The sequence below is a fragment of the Scophthalmus maximus genome, chromosome 22 (assembly GCF_022379125.1).
Source record: "Scophthalmus maximus strain ysfricsl-2021 chromosome 22, ASM2237912v1, whole genome shotgun sequence".
In the NCBI taxonomy this organism is placed as follows: domain Eukaryota; kingdom Metazoa; phylum Chordata; class Actinopteri; order Pleuronectiformes; family Scophthalmidae; genus Scophthalmus; species Scophthalmus maximus.
In genome coordinates, this window is record NC_061536.1 from 51810 (window position 1) to 73018 (window position 21209).

The window sequence follows — 21209 nt, forward strand, 5'->3', positions numbered from 1 at the left end:
GTTCCTTATGTTATACTCATATTATTTGTAACATCATAAGCTTGCCAAGACCAAAAATGGCATGAAGCTTACAGGTTAATATCCTCACCCACTTCAGTCAATTTCGTTAACTGTTCATAGGGACTTATCTGGTTATATGAGATGATATGCACAAGATAATATGCATCAAGAGTTTATGATTATACTTTGACCCTATGTACTTCTAGATATAATTATTTCTTGTTTTTGTGTATTTTTCCAATTTGGACATTTAAATACATTCCATAGGGAATTTTACCAAAGCTTAGAAATAGATAACAAATTGTCCTATGATTTGGCCATGTGGTGCAAAAGTTCAGTAAAGGGAGGGAGGGACTGTGTGGGTAGAGAATAAGGATGTTTCGTAATGCCTCCTGCCAGCACTCAGGTCAGGCCAAGTGCATGCTGAGGTGTGAGATTGTATCATATGGCTGCATGCACATGTATGCACACAGACACAAGCACAACAATGTTGTCTCTGCTCAGAACTGTTTATGTTGGGCAGAAACCAGTGACAGAGCTTCTGTATGTTAGGGCTCCTTTGGACTGTGGTTTAGGAAATCTGACAATCTAAAAGCTGTTTGATATTTCTGACATGCATGTCATTTTTTGTGTACAGGGTGGGAAGTAGAGTGAGCATTAACCGGCACTGAAGGAGTGGACCCTCTTTGGCCCTTTTTTAAGAAGAGAGGGAATAATTATCAATGTGCTCAACTCTTAAAATCATGGTCTGACTCACACTTGATCCTCTAAATAATCAGAATTGAGACAGTAAAAGCTGGAAATAGACAAAACACTGTGGTTCGGAAAGCCATGTTTCTACATCTCTATTTACACAAAACTCCAGAAGCCATTTTCGATGAATTGCACCGAAGTTCAGAAAGCAGACAGATTCCTGCTTTTCGGAAATATTAATCTGGTGGAAATATGTATTTGTGTGTGAGTGTGAGTGTGTGTGTATGTATGTATGTATGTGTTTGGGTCTGAGTAGTAGAGAGAGATGCGTCAGATTATATCATATGAACTGGCTACTCCAAAGGCCAGACCGTTATTCCCTATATCATGTTCCATCAAAGAGCAACAACTCACACGCACATACGTGCACACACTCACAAACACTACACAAAATTGGTAGCCGTAAAGGGCAAAGGCGAAGTCCAGTGCAACACGCACGCACGCACGCACGCACGCACGCACACTAATGCATCTAACCACATTCAGAGCTGTAGCTGGTCCTGGTTCTTCTTTGAAATGAAAAATTAAATGAAAACAACCAAGGTGCAGAGCAGACAATTATCATAGTTAAGAGCAGGCTTCAGGCTGTGTGTGGGTGCATCTTTATACAGTATAAATGTGTACTTGCGGACAACCATTTATAACGCACAATTCACTGGACAGCTGGTATGTGATTGGTTTTCAATGAATGGCAGGTATGGATTGCGCCTCACTTCCCACTTGAAAATGGACTTGCTAATAAGACACAAAGGTTTTTTGCACACACACACAGACACTCAGAGAGTATTGCCTCATAAGGTTGTGAACCTATATTTTTGAAGTTGGTATTTTTTAGTCAGCTGATCAACCAGTGAAATCTCAGTGGTGTACTTTTTCCAAGAAATACTGATCTCTGCAACCACAGTCCTAAAAAATAAATTCCATCCACACCTGATACGTGTGTGAGGCTGCTGCAGGAGCAAAGGTGACCTGTGTTATATGCTTTTTGGAGGCCACTTTTTTTCCACCAAGCGGTTGCTTCCCATAGGTTTTTATGTAAAAAGGTGGATAGTGTGTACACACTTTGACCCTCAATGCCTTCTAAATAAGCAAAGTTATGATATTTAAGTAGCACCCCACACATCTCTGCTGTTCTGTAATGTCTCCGCGAGCGCACGGACATCAGGTCCGCAAGCCCTCGGAACAGGTGGCTGAGGTGCGACGCTTGGAGTGGAGGGGAGGGGAAGTGAGGAGAGGGGAGGTGCGACACTGAGACGTTTAAAACTCACCAAGATAATTATTGAGATCTTGAAATAGCAATATGCAATGTGGTTCCAATATGGGAAGAAACTTGAGCAGTCAGTCAATCTGACTGCTCAAGTTTTAAACCAATCTTCGGGTTAACCAAACCCATTTACAAAAAACTGTTGGTTACATTATTGTCTGTTGTAAACATCCATCAGTTTAAACACAACATGTTGAACTTCAGTTTTCACATGTCATACTTGCTGTGTCTACGCCTGCACACAGTTTTCATGAGAAGTGGATAAGCACATTAGTAGCGGGCTCACTTTTGGTTTGACCTCCAAATAAAGTGGTTTAGATAAACCACCTCAAACTTAAATTAGCCTGTCTGTGGTTGTTTAAAGTGTAAAATTGCTTAGATGAACCACTTTATTAGATGAACAAGTTAATTATTCCTTTTTATACCTGCTAAAAACACAAAATTATGAAAATAAGACCCAAGTTCGAATAAAACATAATTATCCTTTTAATGACTAATGTGCTAGAATGATAACAATTGTACCTTAAAGGTCCTCTATTTAAGGATGTGCAGTTGTTGACTTACAGTACCATTGTAGAAAAACCGTTGCACCTTTAGGGTCAAACTTCATTCTTTCAATATTAGGTCATGTTTTGCTTCTCTTACAATCATTTCTTTTCATTACGGTAAGACGTTTTGTCTTGCCCTCTGGGCGGCACTACTTTACCATTCTCTCTCGGCATGGCCGGTATGAGATTTTGATGGTAGGATAACCTTGGGGAAAAGTACTGCGGTTGCACGGTATCCCTGTAATGCGCATCTCTAAGATGTGCTATGTAAAATATGTAAAAATTGCGCATTTTTTTGCCATTGACCAAAATATATTTTCACTTTAAATAACATATAGAACCTTTGGAACATTAGTAAATGTTGTATGTTAACATATAGACCATAATTGAATTATTTTCTTTAAAAAAACATCCAGATAAAATAAATGCAATCTCTTAAGTGTTGTTGATGGTGATCTTTGTTGTTCCTCTGCACATTACACGACCTGTGAGATTCCACTGCTGGTTTTGGTTCCTTAGCCTTAATTAGGATATCTGTAAACATTTGTGGAGGTGAGTATGGTTCTGGCACTCAGTTTGTATTTTACATATAATGCCAAACAGAAATCATTAAAGGTCCCTTTCCCTATACACCCTATTCCTCATTCCTGCGGGCTCCTGTATAAATGATTGTTGATGAAGACCCCCTCCAGTCACGTTTTAAAGTATATAAAAATAATCTGTTATACCTAATATTTTGTTTAACATTGTTTACCCCAAAAAAGTTAAAAAAAAACCAACCCTCTGCAATGGGGCTGGAAACCATTCAATCTCTCTCATTCAGCCATAAAATTTTCACGAACTGCTAATGCTAACGCTAACTATATGCTGACACCTGCCGTCCTCTCATGGATGCGCTGCATCTGCTGGACTGTTAGTTTCCAGTTTCATTTTCTACATTTGCATATTTGACAGCATATTGTGCACAGAAATCTCCTTCATCTGGAGAGGAATGTGAAAATACCTCTATAGTGACAAAATTTGCTCAGATACAAGTCCCTATAGTCAATGTCAGACATTTTAGAGGACAGAAACAGAAGAGAAACACATTTTTGAGTGGAGGGGGACTTTAACGTGATTTGTGAAACCCAACCCCCAAAAAATGTCGGCAAGATATGACAGGTAATATTAGTGGTTCCGGTACCGTGACTTTTCATACTGTGGAATACCTTGAAACCGGAAACTGATACACGCCTAATTCTCTCATATAGGACTGAGGACAGACCGGATGCTACAGTGAGGTTCAAAATGGTTTTACTCAATGGGCTAGCTGGTTAGTATGCTAAAATTCAGCACAGTATCGGTCTACGCTATACCAGAAATGTTACAAAAGATGAGACGCACCACTCAAAGAATTCTGAATAATAGTCTCTAATGCCAAGCTGCAGAAAACATAATTTTTTTGTCATTGACAGTTTTTCTGTCTCAGTCTGTTTTCTCTGTTTAGTCTGTTTATATGGTTTGATACCATATTTCATTTTATACTACCTTGTTGAAAATGATTCAGTAGCAGTGTGCATAACACAGTGTAACTGATCAGATTTATGTCTGCTGTCACAGGATGATGTAGAAGGAGTGACTCGATGACTCACCTCATTAAAGATTTTATTGGATAAAAAGGTGATTGGAGCTGATGGGAGAGACAAAGTGAAAGCTCCTCACTCTGCTTTTCTGTCCATTTCACAGCTGTTAGCATTTGATTCAGATTTGTGTGCGCGTTCGCCAGGCGTATTATTGCTTTGCAAAGTGTGGAATAGGAAATTTGTGAATATTTAAAACTGTGACTGTATTTGGTCAGATTGTTTCTGATGCACTTTCTGTCACTGAGTGTTTTTACAGAAGATTTGGATGCTGATTCAAGGCCTTCAGCCAAGACAAATGTCAGTGCCCTCTGTCATTCAATATTTTGTCTCTTCTTCCTGCCGCACTCTTGCACAAACATTTAGTACAGCATCTGCGAGTTTGCACTATAGTGGGTTTTATTGTGGGGATTTTCTGTGAGTGATGCATTTGGCTCTCAGTCATCCCACAACCTGGCACTTATACTGTCCTGTTTGTGTTTGTGTGTGTGTGTGTGCGTGTGTGTGTGCGGTGGCAAACCCAACCTTCTGTTTTCTCGTTTTCAGAGGCCCTTTATGATCTGAGGGGTACATCAGAGACACACACACACATACAACACCAGGCCAAACACAATGGAAGCAGGCGCAAACACACAGTCACACACAGTATCATAACCTGAGAATTTTACATGGTAGCCTGAGCAGGAAGTACATTGCAGCTCCAGTCTGTCCATGCATACTGCAAGTGATTGCTCATCAGGAATTTCTCCAATATGGAATGTAAAAACTAAATCTCTTATTAAAATATGTTGTTTCATTAATGTTGTAGATGGATGTAAACGTATTTTGATACCCTCACCAACCATCCATCCATTATCTATACCGCTTTATCCAGTAAGGGTCGCGGGGGGCTGGAGCCAATCCCAGCTGACATTGGGCGAAAAGGCATACCACCATACGCGCAAAACATGCAAGAATTAAAACGTCCTTCCAAATACCAGCCGAGCCGACTGTTGTGAAATCGACAGACAGAAGGAAAGCCTGTCATCTCCAAGTGGCTTCATACTGTCTGAAGCATATATTTTGAAACGATACACACTGTGGTCTCTCTATCACCCAAGAAACAATTCCTTGAGTATTTGAATAATTCGATTAGTAAAAATCATTGATGCAAAATCATTTGCCTCAAAGCTTTGTGTAATCAATGTAACTAACCTTTTACCACTCATTGTGTTCGCACAGATGATAATTACCGTCTCACAATGGGCTTCTGCTGACTAATGCTCTGACTATTCCCCGTGTATGCCGTAGTCAATACGGCATACACGGGGAGAACATGCAAACTCCACGCCTAACCCTAAGGCCCTGATTGGTTCAAACCAGAATGTGAACCCAGTTTAATCTTTATAAAGATTTTTTTGAAGAGGCAGAAAAGAGGTTACAGCTCGCTCGCTCACTCATTGGTTAGGACTTCATGATCGGGACAGAAGTCTTGTGTGTTCTTTTAGTAAGTTCTATCTAACGCGTGTATACTCACTCAATTTTACAATTTTGGGATTTTAGAGGAGTTTGAGGCAACGCGCACCCACGCTGTCGGTATTATCACGGTATTGTTGAAATACGATGAACATTTTCCCAAAAAATACATAAACCTTTCAAGAGAACACTCATCGTTCCTTTTTTCTTTAAAAAACAAAACATGAGGAAGAGACTACTACTGCTGCATTGCAAACACAGAAATCATATCTTAAGCAGAGATGTGCCTGTGTTTAATTTTGCTTTAAAACATAACCACGCTGTGTCACTGTGTATTGGAGCTGTGTGTCGGAGCTTGTTGTGCAGCGTGTTAGAGCTGTTCACATCTTTAAAAAAAAAACCTCAAAACATTCTGACTTTGCGACGTTGAAGGCCCAGTGCCAGACCCCACGGTTCGCTACTGTAACTAGAGAGCAACTTCAAAGAGACCATTAATGGATTGCTTAGCCATTATCTAAAGACAGCGTTGTGGTATATGTGATATGGTAGAGACTGAAAGGAGAAAAATTATAAAATCAAATTCATTCAGATACTATACTGAAAACCGCACACACATTCTCTGGATGTCAAACTCACAACTATAATGAAACTTAATATAACTGCTGTTATGAAACCAGTACACTTATCAATGTCACTTAAAACATATATCCACTATACTATATACATTGCCATTCAGTTTACTCTGCTTCACACACACACACACACACACACACACACACACACACACACACACACACACACACACACAGGACAGTATGAGTGCTAGATTATGGGATGACGGAGCCAAATGGATCACTCACACAAAATCCCACACAGTGAAACCCACCGTAGTGCAAACACACATATGCTGTACTAAATGTAAGAGATAGGGGATTTTATCATTAAGAGGAGAAGTGGAATGGTTGCATGTATCAGTGTTATATTCACACACAGATCATGCCCAAGCTTCCTGCAGTGTTTTTCCGTGTCCATTATGAATCATCCTCTCCTCCCACGTTTCTCTCAATGACCTCCTTACTCACTCGTTTTTCTCTGTCCGCAAACAATTTATTCTGTTTATAGTAACAGAGAGCTGTGGAGGAGTGCACATGGGCTAGAATAGAAGAGAGGGAGAAGCGAGAAAGGGGAAGAAAATAAAGACAATTTCCGGTTTCTAGCCCTAACATCCCCTCTCTCCTGATTTTTTAACCTCACTACCCCCTTTCCAGTCATTAAAAATGTCACTGCAGAACCTCTGCACAAAGTAAGCCCCCCCCCCCCCCCCCCCCCCCGCTCCTTGGCAATTATCACAACTGTCATTTCAAAATGCCAAAATTCCTTTGCCTCATCAATTCATAGTTCCTCAGAAGCACTTTGGTTATTGTAGTAGTACTAAATGCATTGCTGTATAAACTGCTGGTCAGGAAAGGTTTTTCTGCAGTATACACATAAAAATGGTTGTGTTGTGTGACAAAGCAGGGCACGGATGTGATGTACTAAGTATTTGAAGCATAGTACATTTACATTTGAGTCTTCAAAGATATATTAAGGGCAACTTTACTGTTCTTCTATTATTTATGATTTCCAGCTATGACAGTGAGTGTTTTAGTAGCATAAAGAATTTGTGCACCATTCCATGTGATATCTGGCTAAAATGCAGTATGTACTGTTTTATCAAAGCCGTATCTACAGTATATGTACAGCTCACAGAGTCTGGAGCATGGCTGTAGACTTTTAGTCCAGTTAAATGATCATGCACATGATGTGGTCATGGCAGGGCCGGAGTGTAGTTTTTATTTATAGTATGTTCGAACAAATGTATTCAATTCAGTTCAATTCAGTTTAATTTGTATAGCGCCAAATCACAACATACATTGTCTCAAGGCAGAGAGAAATGCAGAGAACCCTTTGTACTGTCCCTGTATATTTGCTGCACCTTCAGTGGAGTTGCCCACACGTGCCAATGTCAATGCTGAGTTTGTCTAATGTGTGTTTCAGCAGCTCTGTGAAATACTTGCCTGTGGACCTGCTCATGATTTAGCGACATTTGTTTGCCAGCCAGCAGGCTTTTTACATCTGCCCTTTTAGCCAGCATAAAGTAAGCATCAGCACTATCTCTACGGATCTTACTTTTCTCATGCTCCTCTATCCGCTGATGAACATGTTTCCATGTTTTCATACCTCCCTTTATGAAAGGACTATTACTTGCTGCAGGTACAAATGCCAAACACACAGAAAAATTAAGTGATTATGTTTTTTCACTGTGTCAGCCACTTGCAGTTGGTGCCATGCTGGCTGTGAAAAACTTATGCTAGCAGGGGGTGTTTTGTGGGTTGCTGAGGATGGTAATGGAAAAACAGGTCTAAATCCTGTGGTTGAGGATGAGCAAAATAATCAAAATGATCGGTCTGCTCGTCTACACTAGCATTTGTCTGTACCTCTGGGATCTTCTGTTGGGCTGCTGTTGTCTCACTGGATACTGTCTCTTTATCTCCTCTCTCAGCATCTGACTCCCATATATTGCATGGCATTAAAAACGCAGAAGGGCATAGACACTGTGATGTACTGACCGCAGATAGGAACCTTTGATTAAACAGCTTTAACCTATTATTTATTCAATAATTTTATATTAATGCATTTATGCGGGCACAATGAATTCTGTCTAGCGTAACTCTAAATCTATAGCCTAATGTTAACACCATTCTGAATATCTCGATATTATATATAATATATCACCACTCCTGCTCTATTTGTATGTTATCTAATCTTACATGAAATAACTTTAATTTATATTGTGTACTCTGTTATCGTCTCTACCTGTCCCTTCTGCAGTCATTGCCTCTTGCTCCTCTTCCTCATTTTCAGCAGGGGACTGGCTTATCTGTTGCTCAGAGGCTACAAGAAAAACCATTAAGAGGTCATTTTACTGTATACAAAGTTTGTTTTTTTATCAATATTTGCATAATATTGGAAAATTCTGTGATTCACTATAGACGTATCGTTAATAGGCTAATATTTAAGCCTAAAATGTTAACTGAATAATTACACTGCTAATCATTAGGCCTATATCTCTCTTTACCAGCTGCCACTTGGGTCTGTCCTCTCGAAAACATTTCTGTGAGTTTAGCACATTTGGCAGAGCCCTCCTCCAATGCCCTTTTTCTCTTGAACCTGGCCTTTTCAGCCCCTCCTGGCCTCTTTCTACCATCCATCCTCGCTGACGCTCGTCGAGACGGTGAAGCTGTCGGTACCTGAGAAAGCTATATGGATCGAACCAACTCTATCTGAACTCCCTCAGATGGTACAACCCATCTGCTCCAATGTCATGCAGAGGCTGCTGCGCTTTCAGGCAGAGGCTGCGCTCTGAACTTTAAGAGGAGTGAACTAACGGGACAATTGTCGGTTGTTTTTTTCCGACGGCCCAAAAGTTAAGTGAAAGCGAAGCGACCCACTGGGATTCCGACCGAATCTCCCGATTACCTGGGTCAGGGTGATGATGGGGTGATGATGATTGTGATGGGTGATGATGACTGTGTAGCACATGGGTAGGACTTATAGGACAGACACCTATAAAGTGGGTTCTTAAGCAGAGGTGGTGAGTCCTAAACACTGATTATGAGTCATAATAAGTCATAATGCAGTCTTTACCAAATAAAGTCCAATAGTAACGGTATGTGAAATTAACCAAATCATTACCACTTTTTTAAAAATTTGTATGTCTTTGTTAAAACCAATTTGTTGGTGTTTGCTTCTTTATCCATTGATTTAATAATTTGAATGTATTTTTAATAATGTATTTGTATGTATAATTGCAAATTGCTTATAAAGTGTTTTGCAAAAGATCCTTCCTCCATTCTTTCATTGTCTGCAGTCCTACATTAATCAATTTCATGACTCAAAACAACTCTAAACTCAGGGGAGATGTTTGCCTATCTGCCGATCATCTCAATTACAGTTTGGTTTGAAATGCCATACCATCTCATAGTTTAATTGTGGAACCTGCACAATTTAAGAAAGCTGTTTTCATCTTTGCAATGTCTCCTTATTGATTGCCTTTTTAATCTGTACTAATAAACATTCATCCTATTTTGATTTATATATTTTATGTACTTGTATGTCTGTATGTCAGTGTGTAGACTAGCTTTTTTTGATATAATGGTTTAGCTAGCAGTTGCTTTGAAGAGTGCCAAGATCAAGTCCCCTCTGAGTTTTTATTTTTCAGCTTTCCATCACATTCATATACACATTTTACGTGTTTAGAATGGTGTATGTCATGTGTATGTGTAAATCCATAAAATCCAATATCTTAATATGTTCAACTCAGTTCCACATATCCACACCAAACCTCTTTGTACTAAAAAAACTGATAAAAAAGATGGAAAAAAAGATAACGGGATGTAATGACAAACCATGTGAGAAAGCAGGTGAAAAGAAAAGTTAAATAGAAGAGTGGTGAAGAAAGACAAATATTAAAAAGGAGCATGGAAGCACGATGTTGGCTGCAGTTTCAAACCTGTAAAAAGTCATTGTCATTGCTTTTCTCTCTAGGTCTGCTGTGAGAAAGACCCTTAGTAACAGTAGCAGTGCTGTGTGTATCTGTTTGATTTTACAGAGTTCATAAAGTTTATCAAAGTTGAGTGTGCACACACACACACGCTGGTATTCTACAATGATTCAGCCAACCCACTCATGATTTCAGCTTTAGAGTTTCTCATCTGTCAATGGTTAAGGTCAGACAGAAAAAGTTCCTAAAGTGTGTGTGTGTGTGTGTGTGTGTGTGTGTGTGTGTGTGTGTGTGTGTGTGTGTGTGTGTGTGTGTGTGTGTGTGTGTGTGTGTGTGTGTGTGTGTGTGTGTGTGTGTGTGTGTGTGTGTGTGTGTGTGTGTGTGTGTGTGTGTGTGTGTGTGTCTGTGTGTGTGTGTGTGTGTGTGTGTGTGTGTGTGTGTGTGTGTGTGTGTGTGTGTGTGTGTGTCTGTCTGTCTGTCTGTCTGTCTGTCTGTCTGTCTGTCTGTCTGTCTGTCTGTCTGTCTGTCTGTCTGTCTGTCTGTCTGTCTGTCTGTCTGTCTGTCTGTCTGTCTGTCTGTCTGTCTGTCTGTCTTAACTCACTTAAACACTCTTCTGCCATCTGGACTGTCCTCCCTTGCTGACCTTTATGCTCTTTGTTTTCTCAGATTGCAAAACTATTGGGGATCTGAATGACTCCTAACTTCCTTTTATGAGAACTGTTCAACTCCTCTCAACTTCAACCTCCAGTCTGTCACCACCCTCACCTCAAGGTCTTTTCTTGTCCTCTCTCATCCTCTTTCCCCAGCCCTGGTCCAACTGTCCGGCCTTCCAGTCCAGCAGGACCATGATGCTCAGCAGCTCTTTGGAGGTACCCAGCCCGGGCGGGATGAGCGGCCTCAGTGGGTTTACCGCTGCAGCCCGGAATGTGGTGCGCTCCTCCAGCATCTCGGGGACCATGTACAGCCTGGAGAAGAGTCCCGGCAGCGTAGGCCTGGACTCCGCATCTTTGAGTGGCAACAAGAAGCGGCGCTCCAGTCTCGGCGCAAAGATGGTGGCCATTGTGGGGTTGTCACAGTGGAGCAAGAGCACGCAGCAGCTCAACCAGCAAGGTTCTATATGCCATATTCTTATATTACAATCTCTCCAGTCCCTCTCAATGTCCCCCATTATCACCATTCAGCTTGGTCAATTAGACTTCAAACTTCATTTGTTTACTTTATCCTTCCTTTTACCCCCGTGTACCATTCATCTCATTCTCAGCTTCAGAAGTTTTTCTCAAGAGACTGACTCAAAAGACGTCGTTGTATTTATACAACTGCATTATACAGCAGCAGTTGTAAAATGTTCTTCAGTACATTTGTCATGTTCAACTTCTGACAGAAAATAAATAATATTTAAACTTAGTTTTTAATATTATGATATCCTCACAGCTCACAACCTTTAAACTTGACAGAAATAGTGATTTGATTCATATCGTGATATATATCTATATTGATCAATATGAAAAAATTATTGTGATAAGATTATTTTCTAGAACACCTGGGCCTAGGATTAAATTTCATTTTATCTCCAAATGAAGATTGAATTTTGAACAGGTAAGGAATTACCCTCCTTGGTTTTAACATTACAAAATATTCCCTGTGCCTTTTAAAACTATTAAATACTCAAACTGCAGTTAAATTGTTAAAATAATACTAAAACTGGTGTAACAGAAGAGTGATTGTTTTAGTGTATGAACAATAACATTTGCATAATCCACTCCAAAGGGTTTTTGATAGTGTGCTGTCTCAGTTATAATATCTATAATATATATTATTCAACAAACTCTCAGTGGCTTTACCTTGTAATAGGGCTGGGCGATAAAACGATAACGATAATTATTGTGAAATAACTTTTCCTTGATAAAAATATAAGACACGGTAGATAGAACTTCGATAGAACTAATTTCATCCATGTTGCCAGACAACACGAACAGCCAATGATAGTGAGAATAGAGCCGTGCCGAACCAATCATGTGGCTGGAATAGAGTAACAGCCACGTCAAGTTAGGTTGACGCACACATCACGGAGCGTAGGAGAAGCAGACGGCAGCAGCTCACATGTTAATGTGTAGGCAACTGCGGTCGTGCACATCAGAAACCGTTAACTCGAGCGACAGCGTTACGGAAGAAGCCGTCCTGACGGACACAGACCAAGGCTCAAAGGACGAGGACATTTTTTAAAGATTTTTTGGCTTTTTAAAGTCCGACAAGAAACAAAGTAGTAGCAACACATGCACTGCAAACTGTCCCGAAAGCATTGTAGTAGTTGCACTAGTTTTGTTTATACAACTGCATTATAGAGCAGCAGTTGTATAATGCTCTACAGTACATTTGTCATGTTTAACTTCTTTTTTTTTTATCGTGATAAGATTTTTTTCCATATCGCCCAGGCCTACATTGTAATGAGAATTTGTTAAACTGTTGCAACACTGTTTTGAGCATCATTGTGTGTTGAACTCTGCAGGGGGATGCTGCAGCAGAAGCTAGTTTGCATGGTGGATATATGGCAATGATTGTGGCACTGTGTTCCAATGTCTACTGCGCAGCTGTAACAAAGTGTTAGTCCCTTTGCACCTCAGTGGCAAACACAAACCAAACCACCCCAATTCTAGTGGGAAAAAAAATGCCACACACTGAGGCTTTGGCAAAAGGCTGAGAGGCAGGGGCAGGAGGGGAAGGGGCAGCAACTCAATTCGATGTAGTTAGATATCTTCTGCATTATTCTTTTTATTGATTACAAACTTGGCGTTCATGTCTCCACATACTTTTAGCACATTCTGTTTCCCCTTCCAGTACATTGGACTGTAACTTAAGTGACTTGGCAACATTATCCTTTATCAAACAAACCAGCACAATAAATATATGTATCATTGTCAAAACACTCACTTTAATATTGAATATTTAAAAGTTGATGTCCCCCAAAAATTATAAAGGAAAAACACATTCAAAATAATTATTGTAAATTAGCACACAAGCCATATTTTTTTAACCTTTTATTTAATAAAAAATAAGCAAAAAATAATGCATCATCATTTAATGGTGTCTTATAAAAATCTGCAGCAAAAGAACTATGCCTGATTAAAAAAGTTTAGAAATGGGTAACCAAGTAACCAAGACTTAAAATCCAACAAATCATCCAACGCTAGCAATCAAGGTTTGACAGTTTCTTATGCTTGAAGCTATGGACATATAGTTTTTAACCCTCAAAAAATATTAAACAAACCCCAGAGCTAGTTCTGGGATGTTAAGATTTTCAGGTTGTTCATCCTCTCACTATCGTGTAGCAAATAGGCAGTGTACACAGTAACACGCATGGTCCTTCGCATGCAGCCACTCTCCTAAATCCAGAAATTTTATCCTGACCTGTATCATTACTTGTTTTTGGCATCCATCAGATTGAGATAGCCTTTGCTCCAGTACTTGCCGCGCACACACTATCACACACAAAGAGAGAGAGAGAGAGTGAGTGAAAGTGCTCAGTGCACTCAGGCACAGCTGACACTTGTCTGACGCTAGCTGAGCTCCCGATATTTTCACCACAGGGCTTTCATGTCTCTGTGTTTGTGGTGATGAGGAGAGCACAATAGAGGGGAAAGTGTGGACGAGGAGGCTCGGTGGTGCTGAGGATGAAGAGTAGAAGAAGGGGAGACGTAGGGTGTGTCTAAATTTAGACATTCACAGCTGTCAAAGGAACACCGTGCCTGGAACAAAATTGCAGTATGCACCACTCCTCCCATTTACACTGCATCTCTCCTTACTATAGCAGTTTCATCTTTATGTCCTCCTGCAGGATTGTTTCACAACGCAATTTGTGATGCAAACCTACCTTTGATGAACTTGAGCTTGAAAATTAAATATAGTTGAAATGCTCTGTATCAACATCGTCCCTGATACTGACTTTGTCAACCAGTTGTGACCAATAAAGTTTATTAAATCTGCTCTGTAGGGTAGTCCTGATCAAGTTTTTTTTACCCCCGATCAGAGTCATTTAATATTGAGTATCTGCTGATACAGAGTCCTGATCTGATACCTGAGATCTGAAGCCTCCCACTGTCCCATCACGTGTTTAATTCCCCAGCACTTTCTCTGGGAGATCAAATAGTGATAATGGTAATAATGGCATGTAGCCCAGTCGGAAGCCTTGTCTCATCTCATCTCATCTTCAACCGCTTATCCGTGGTCGGGTCGCGGGGGCAGCAGCTTCAGTAGGGGGCCCCAAACTTCCCTTTCCCGGGCCACATTAACCAGGTCTGACTGGGGGATCCCGAGGCGTTCCCAGGCCAGTGTGGAGATATAATCTCTCCACCTAGTCCTGGGTCTACCCCGAGGTCTCTTCCCAGCTGGACGTGCCTGGAACACCTCCCAGGGGAGGCCCCCAGGGGGCATCCTTACCAGATGCCCGAACCACCTCAACTGGCTCCTTTCTACGCAAAGGAGCAGCGGCTCTACTCCGAGCTCCTCACGGATGACTGAGCTTCTCACCCTATCTCTAAGGGAGACACCAGCCACCTTTCTAAGGAAACCCATTTCGGCCGCTTGTACTCACGATCTCGTTTTTTCGGTCACGACCCATCCTTCATGACCATAGGTGAGGGTAGGAACAAAGATTGACCGGTAGATCGAGAGCTTTGCCTTCCGGCTCAGCTCCCTTTTTGTCACAACGGTGCGGCAAAGCGAGTGCAATACCGCCCCCGCTGCTCCAATTCTACGGCCAATCTCACGCTCCATTGTCCCCTCACTCGCAAACAAGACCCCGAGGTACTTAAACTCCTTCACTTGAGGTAAGGGCTCATTCCCTACCCGGAGTAGACAATCCACCGGTTTCCTGCTGAGAACCATGGCCTCAGATTTTGAGGTGCTGATTCTCATCCCAACCGCTCCACACTCGGCTGCGAACTGATCCAGTGAGTGCTGAAGATCACAGACCGATGGTGCAATCAGGACCACATCATCTGCAAAAAGCAGTGATAAGATCCCCAGGCCACCGAGCTGCAACCCCACCCCACCATGACTACCCCTCGATATCCTGTCCATGAATATCAGAAACAGGATTGGTGACAAAGTGCACCCCTGGCGGAGACCAACCCCCACCGGGAACGAATCCGACTTACTGCCGAGAACCCGGACACAGCTATTGCTTTGAGTATACAGGGATTTGATGGCCCCAAGAAGTGACCCCCTCACCCCATACTCCCTCAGCACCTCCCACAGTATCTCCCGGGGGACCCGGTCATACGCCTTCTCCAAATCCACAAAGCACATGTAGACTGGATGGGCATACTCCCAGGCCCCCTCCAGGATCCTTGCAAGGGTAAAGAGCTGGTCCGTTGTTCCACGTCCAGGACGGAATCCACATTGTTCCTGAGGTTTGACTATTGGCCGAACCCTCCTTTCTAGCACCTTGGAGTAGACTTTACCCGGGAGGCTGAGAAGTGTAATACCCCTGTAATTGGCACACACTCTCTGGTCCCCCTTTTTGAACAGGGGAACCACCACCCCGGTCTGCCACTCGTTTGGCACTGTACCCGACCTCCACGCAATGTTGCAGAGACGTGTCAACCGAGACAGCCCCTCCACACCCAAAGCTTTCAACATTTCTGGGCGGATCTCATCAACCCCCGGGGCTTTGCCACTGTGAAGTTGATTGACTACCACAGTGACCTCCGCCAGGGAAATTGACGATGATCCTCCATCAGCCTCCAGCTCTTCCTCTACCATAGAGGGCGTGTTAGTCGGATTCAGGAGTTCCTCAAAATGCTCCTTCCACCGCCCGATTACCTCCTCAGTTGAGGTCAACAGTGTCCCATCCTTACTGTACACAGCGTGGATGGTTCCCCGTTTCCCCCTCCTGAGATGTCGAATGGTTTTCCAGAAGCATCTTGGTGCCGACCTAAAGTCCTTCTCCATGACTTCTCCGAACTTCTCCCACATCCGCTGTTTTGCCTCTGACACGGCAGAGGCTGCAGCCCTTCCGGCCCGTCGGTACCTTGCTACTGCTTCCGGAGTCCTCTGGGATAACATATCCCTAAAGGACTCCTTCTTCAGTTGGACAGCTTCCCTGACCACCGGTGTCCACCACGGAGTTCGAGGGTTACCGCCCCTTGAGGCCTTGTAGTTATTATTATTATTATTAGCGCCCAAGCTGACAAAGTCAGAGCGAGGACCTATTGCAATTGAGTGAATTATTATTATCTTTCCCCCAAATGAATAGCTAATTTGAGGCACTTAACGTGCTCTGACCTGCCCAGGCATGGGCGTGTCAAAATAACTCACTAAAGCCCCTTACCACATCCCCCCTTGCTTTACAGTTGATGTAGATAAATGAAAATTGGTAGGCACATCAATCACATCAAGACCTACAAAAAAATAAGAGGTCACCATTACCTCCGACCAACAGGAAGTCGACCATTTTGATTTTAGTGTGCAAATTTGGACATTTTCCCATGTAATACTCTAACAAACTCCTCTGACAGACTTCACACTAGAAACTTCAAATTTGGTGTGTGTCATCTCAAGACATAAGGGATCAATTGATACTCTTGTTATTATTATTATTATTATTATTATTAAATTTGATGTGTGAGGTTACTGCTGCAAAGCATGGACGAAGCAATGTTGCATTTCATTACATATCTAACAGTTTAAAAAAAGGCTAATAAAAAAAAGTCTGAAAGACTGGTACTTTCTGGTACTATTATTGGCAGATACAGTCATGACAGTCATTAAAGGCCCAATCTGGCCAGCCATCAGGGCTCCATGTTCAGAGTGACACATGCATTGATTGGCTGATGGGGCACTCAGTTGGTCCCCTAATTCATCACAGGTTGAGTTGGTCCCCAGAGAAGAGGGAAAGTGAGAGGGAAGTCATTTGAATGCAGGAATGGGGAAAAGGGAATGGAAGTCATTTTTTCAAAAACACGGCAAACTGATCATCTACTGGTTGACAGTGATTGAAAGCTTGTCAGTAGCTGTCGGTAGGATTTGCAAAAATTACTTTTTTTCATATTTGCTGAAACTGTCACTATATCCTGGTGTGAGACAGATCCTCTGTGACAGACTCTAGGTCATTTAGGTCCCCCTACTGCTTTTAATGCCATTTGCCAGAATCCATTGCGCCCGAAGAAAAATCTCCAATGACAGCCAGGGGGCGTCTCTCCGCTCTGTCAATCATCCAGGTACGAGCTGGGCAACGCTGCAGAACCTGTGCACTCACTCACTCGCTCGGTCACAACCAAGCTCACATCTTCGCAACGAGGAGCTAGCAGCAGAAGCGGAGTTAGTTTGAAAACACAGTGGCAGAGAAACGCTAAGCATCGAAAAAACTGCCCACCTCCTTTGCCAGAAACTGCATATAAGACAAAGACCACAAGCAAAAACAAGCTAAAAAGAAGGAAGCAGATTGAGCAGAGATAAACATCGGAGCGACTCCACAGAAGCAGTGAGAGCTAACGGAATCACAAACGATGCGATCTGCTTGACCGGTAATTATCCCAGTTTCATTTATCTTTTATTTTCCATGTTTTTGTCGCACTCTATGACCGTATGCTCCTGTGCTGTTGTAATGAGACTGCTAGTTGCTAGGTTCACAGTGCTATGGCTAGTGGTTAGCAGTGTTTATAGCATAATGGCTGAAAATATGTTTGTGTCCATTGAGTCTAATCTGTTTTGAGAGTTTTCCAGACTAGTGTCTGTCGTTGCCTGTGCTCTTGCGCCTAAATGCGCCCCCATCACTGTCGTACTGTTTAGTTAGCATCACTATTAATCACCAAACGTAGCATCCCATCCTATGCTAAATGCTAAGTATGTGTCGATATTCCCAGCTGTGGCTACTCTAGACGCATTTGTAAATTCACGTACTGAATTTGCAAATGCACTCATCATTTACGTAGTTATTTATCATTGTAGAGCAGACTGTCAAATTATTTATTTTTAGTGTAATCTGTGTCTGTCAATAACGCAGTAGCATCTCAAGACAAAAGTAAAATGCACATCGCCCCTGCGTTTAATCCAAGCAGTAAAACAGCTTCATTACACATTTCTTCCGACAATGATAATCATGACTACAGATTATGTACTGAAATGATTTATTCCCCTCATAGTATTTCGACTTCGACTGAATTTGTAAGGAGGAATAATTTTTCCTGGATCATAGTTTCACATACTCATGTTGCTTTTCTCGACAGATGATGACTTTGTTTGGGGAACAGCTGAGGAAGGAATATTCAACACACCTACTTTATTTTATTTAATTTGTTATGCTTTTCTTTGAGATATTGCATCGGAAGTACGGAACCAGTGAATCTGATTACCCCAACTTAACATATTTGTAATGCCTTGAATTGATTCAAAAAATATATTGATAAAAAAATTAAGTAATCTTCACAATGTTGTTTATTTATGCAATGAGAAACCAATCACTAAAATACACTAAATTGCAATGTAAAAAAATGAGGTTGCATATATATTGAAATATAACTTTGAAATAAATAAATTAAATGAACAGCACACTATTTACATCTAGCAAAGGCAACTGAAACTACACCCTCCTTGGGATGAAACCAGTGCAAGCAGCAGGAACCAACTGGCTCATCACATGAAGACCAGCTGTGTCTTCGGCTCCCAGGTCTTCGGGTGTTGGGCAGACACGCCGACCTCTGCCCCGCCTCCCACGGCCGCTGCCCGGTGCGGCTCGTAGGTGACTCCCTCTTTTCCTCGCTCGACTGCTTGTCGAAGCAGACGTGTTTACTTCCTCATCAGAGTCCAGTGTACCCGTCTCAAATTTCTAATAATGTTATAAAAAATGGATAACAAAGCGTCAGTCATCCTGCAAAGCAGCAAATGATGTTTGTGAAAATAAAGCTGTTCATTTACAGGCCTACCATGTAACACTCTTTAGTAGCTAACGTGCTAGCTAATGCTAGGTACATAAACAAGCCTATATAAACTGATTTATTGTAGCCTAGTCCGTGTTAGCTTCAGTTTGGCTTCAGTTACCATGGTAGCGTGCGCGGGCACGGCGGGCTGGGAGGAGCTGTGGAGGAGGAACTGAGGTGCAGCGGAGGGAGCAGGAGTCGTTGGATTATGAATTTCTCTCAGTCCTACCTACAGCAGCTTTAACGTAGACTTCTAGTTAGTAAAGAGTTTCTACAGGTTTCTTTTTTTCTCTCTAAATAATACAATTTATGGGCAAGGACAAAACCCAAAAATTGGAGGGTAATAGAGAAGTGAATGAGCACTAAGTTGGTTGATAGAGACACAGATTTAAAAAAGATAGTGAGTTGGGACAGTGAAAAATATGTCTCCATCCCATCTTTAAAGTGCTGTTAGGAACTAATTTGGATACGTTGTTGTTATTGTGTCGAGTTTCTGCAGGGTATGTTCTAGCCATGCCCCATTTTGTGAATTGGATCTAGTCAATTTACAGCTATCAACAGAATTGGTTTCGGTGGGCTCTTTTGCAAGTGAGGTTTTTGTTTTTGTTTTGTAGACATATCAAAGCACACAAATAAAAGCATTTCTCATCTAAGACTCTTGGTGGGCTCACAACTTCGGAGAACTTCAGCTTCACTTTTACAGTAATCATCATCATTGGGGGTCTAACAACACAATGAGCTCACAGTTTGGTACGATGAACTTCACAAGGTTCAGGGTTGGATACCATGTTTGTAACAAAGATAGAAACAAAGTTTTGCTTAATTAATCATCTCTGTGCCTTTTGAAATAAAAGATACAAGGAGATCCCTCCCATTCCTTGGAAATTAGTTGACTTTCTCAAGTTAAGTTCATTTCAGCTAGCTCATTCATCACAGTTCTGCTCCAGGTCATCTCTGGTCTTCCAGGTTTTCTTTTGCCTGGAAGAGTCTATCTCCAATAGGGCTGCAGCTATCGATTATTTTTAGGATTCTAGTATTGTACCGTTTATTCAATCGATTAATCGAGTAATCTGATAAGAAATACTTTTGCTTTATTGAGAGGAGCAATCGTAAATATACAAGACAGTGGTTTCCTTTTCAGAAAAGCAGCATTATTATTGCTTAAAATGCATAAAATAATATCTGTGAAAAAACCAAACATTCTTAGTGCATTTAGGTGACATATAGTGTAGATAGATAGATAGATAGTTTTAGATAAATTTTTCTGAAATGCAAAACAACCATGTCCTCTCCTCCAGGCCTGCTCCGAGTGCAACGATGGACCTGACGGCGGGGATGTGCTCGCAGGGGTGAGCTGTATTGGACTGGCCTGGCCCTGTCCTCTCTGGAACAATTAACCCAGCGTGGTTACGGTTCAGCCTAGACCCCTCTCTGCGCACCTGCTGCGTACCCAACTACGACGGCGTATTAGGGCCATTGTAGGAAAAAAAATACGGAGCCGGGGGAGGGGGTAATATTTTGAGAAAAAAACACATTGTTTATACAACTTAACTGCAATCTATAAAATGGAAGTCATTGCATAATAATCAGACGTGGATTTATCTTCGATAGAGACAGACTTGGCCAAATTCCAAGATTTGTGGCACACAGAGTTGCATACAAACAGCTTTCGTTTAGCTATTTGCAGAGTAGCACACTGTGTTTGTGTATGAAAGTGGAGGTGAATGAGAGAATGCATGTAGACAGAGCAGATTGAAATATCACTTTAATACAAAAAAAGCGATGTAGTTCCTTGATAAACAAAACACAATTTTTCCGAGTTATTTCTTGTAGATTAGCAACTTTAAATCTCATAGATTTGTGAGTTTGTACTTGGGAAATTTACGACTTTGATCGTTTCTTTCTGTTTTTTTCACTCAAAATATTACTATATTATTGATTTTTAGTAATCGTAATAGTAATCGAATTACTTGAGTAATCGTTTCAGCCCTAATTTCCAAGTAACATCTGGGATGCAGTCTTAATCTATTTCAAGAACATGGCAGAGCCATTGCTATCTTTTCTGATCATTGTTTCACCCATTGGTTCCAATTCCAGGATGGTCTTGGTCGC

General features: G+C 41.6%; 1 protein-coding gene across 4 annotated transcripts in view; it reads left to right on the top strand.

The window, feature by feature from the left end:
- The window catches only part of rims3 (regulating synaptic membrane exocytosis 3), a 34865-nt gene that overhangs the window by 831 nt on the left and 12825 nt on the right, over positions 1-21209 (top strand). For all 4 annotated transcript variants that reach the window (XM_035620799.2, XM_047330252.1, XM_047330251.1 and 1 more), the window contains one exon: positions 10989-11292. In XM_035620799.2, coding sequence (XP_035476692.2) covers positions 11028-11292 — 265 coding nt within the window. In that variant the 5' untranslated portion in view covers positions 10989-11027. The remainder of the gene's footprint in view (positions 1-10988; positions 11293-21209) is intronic.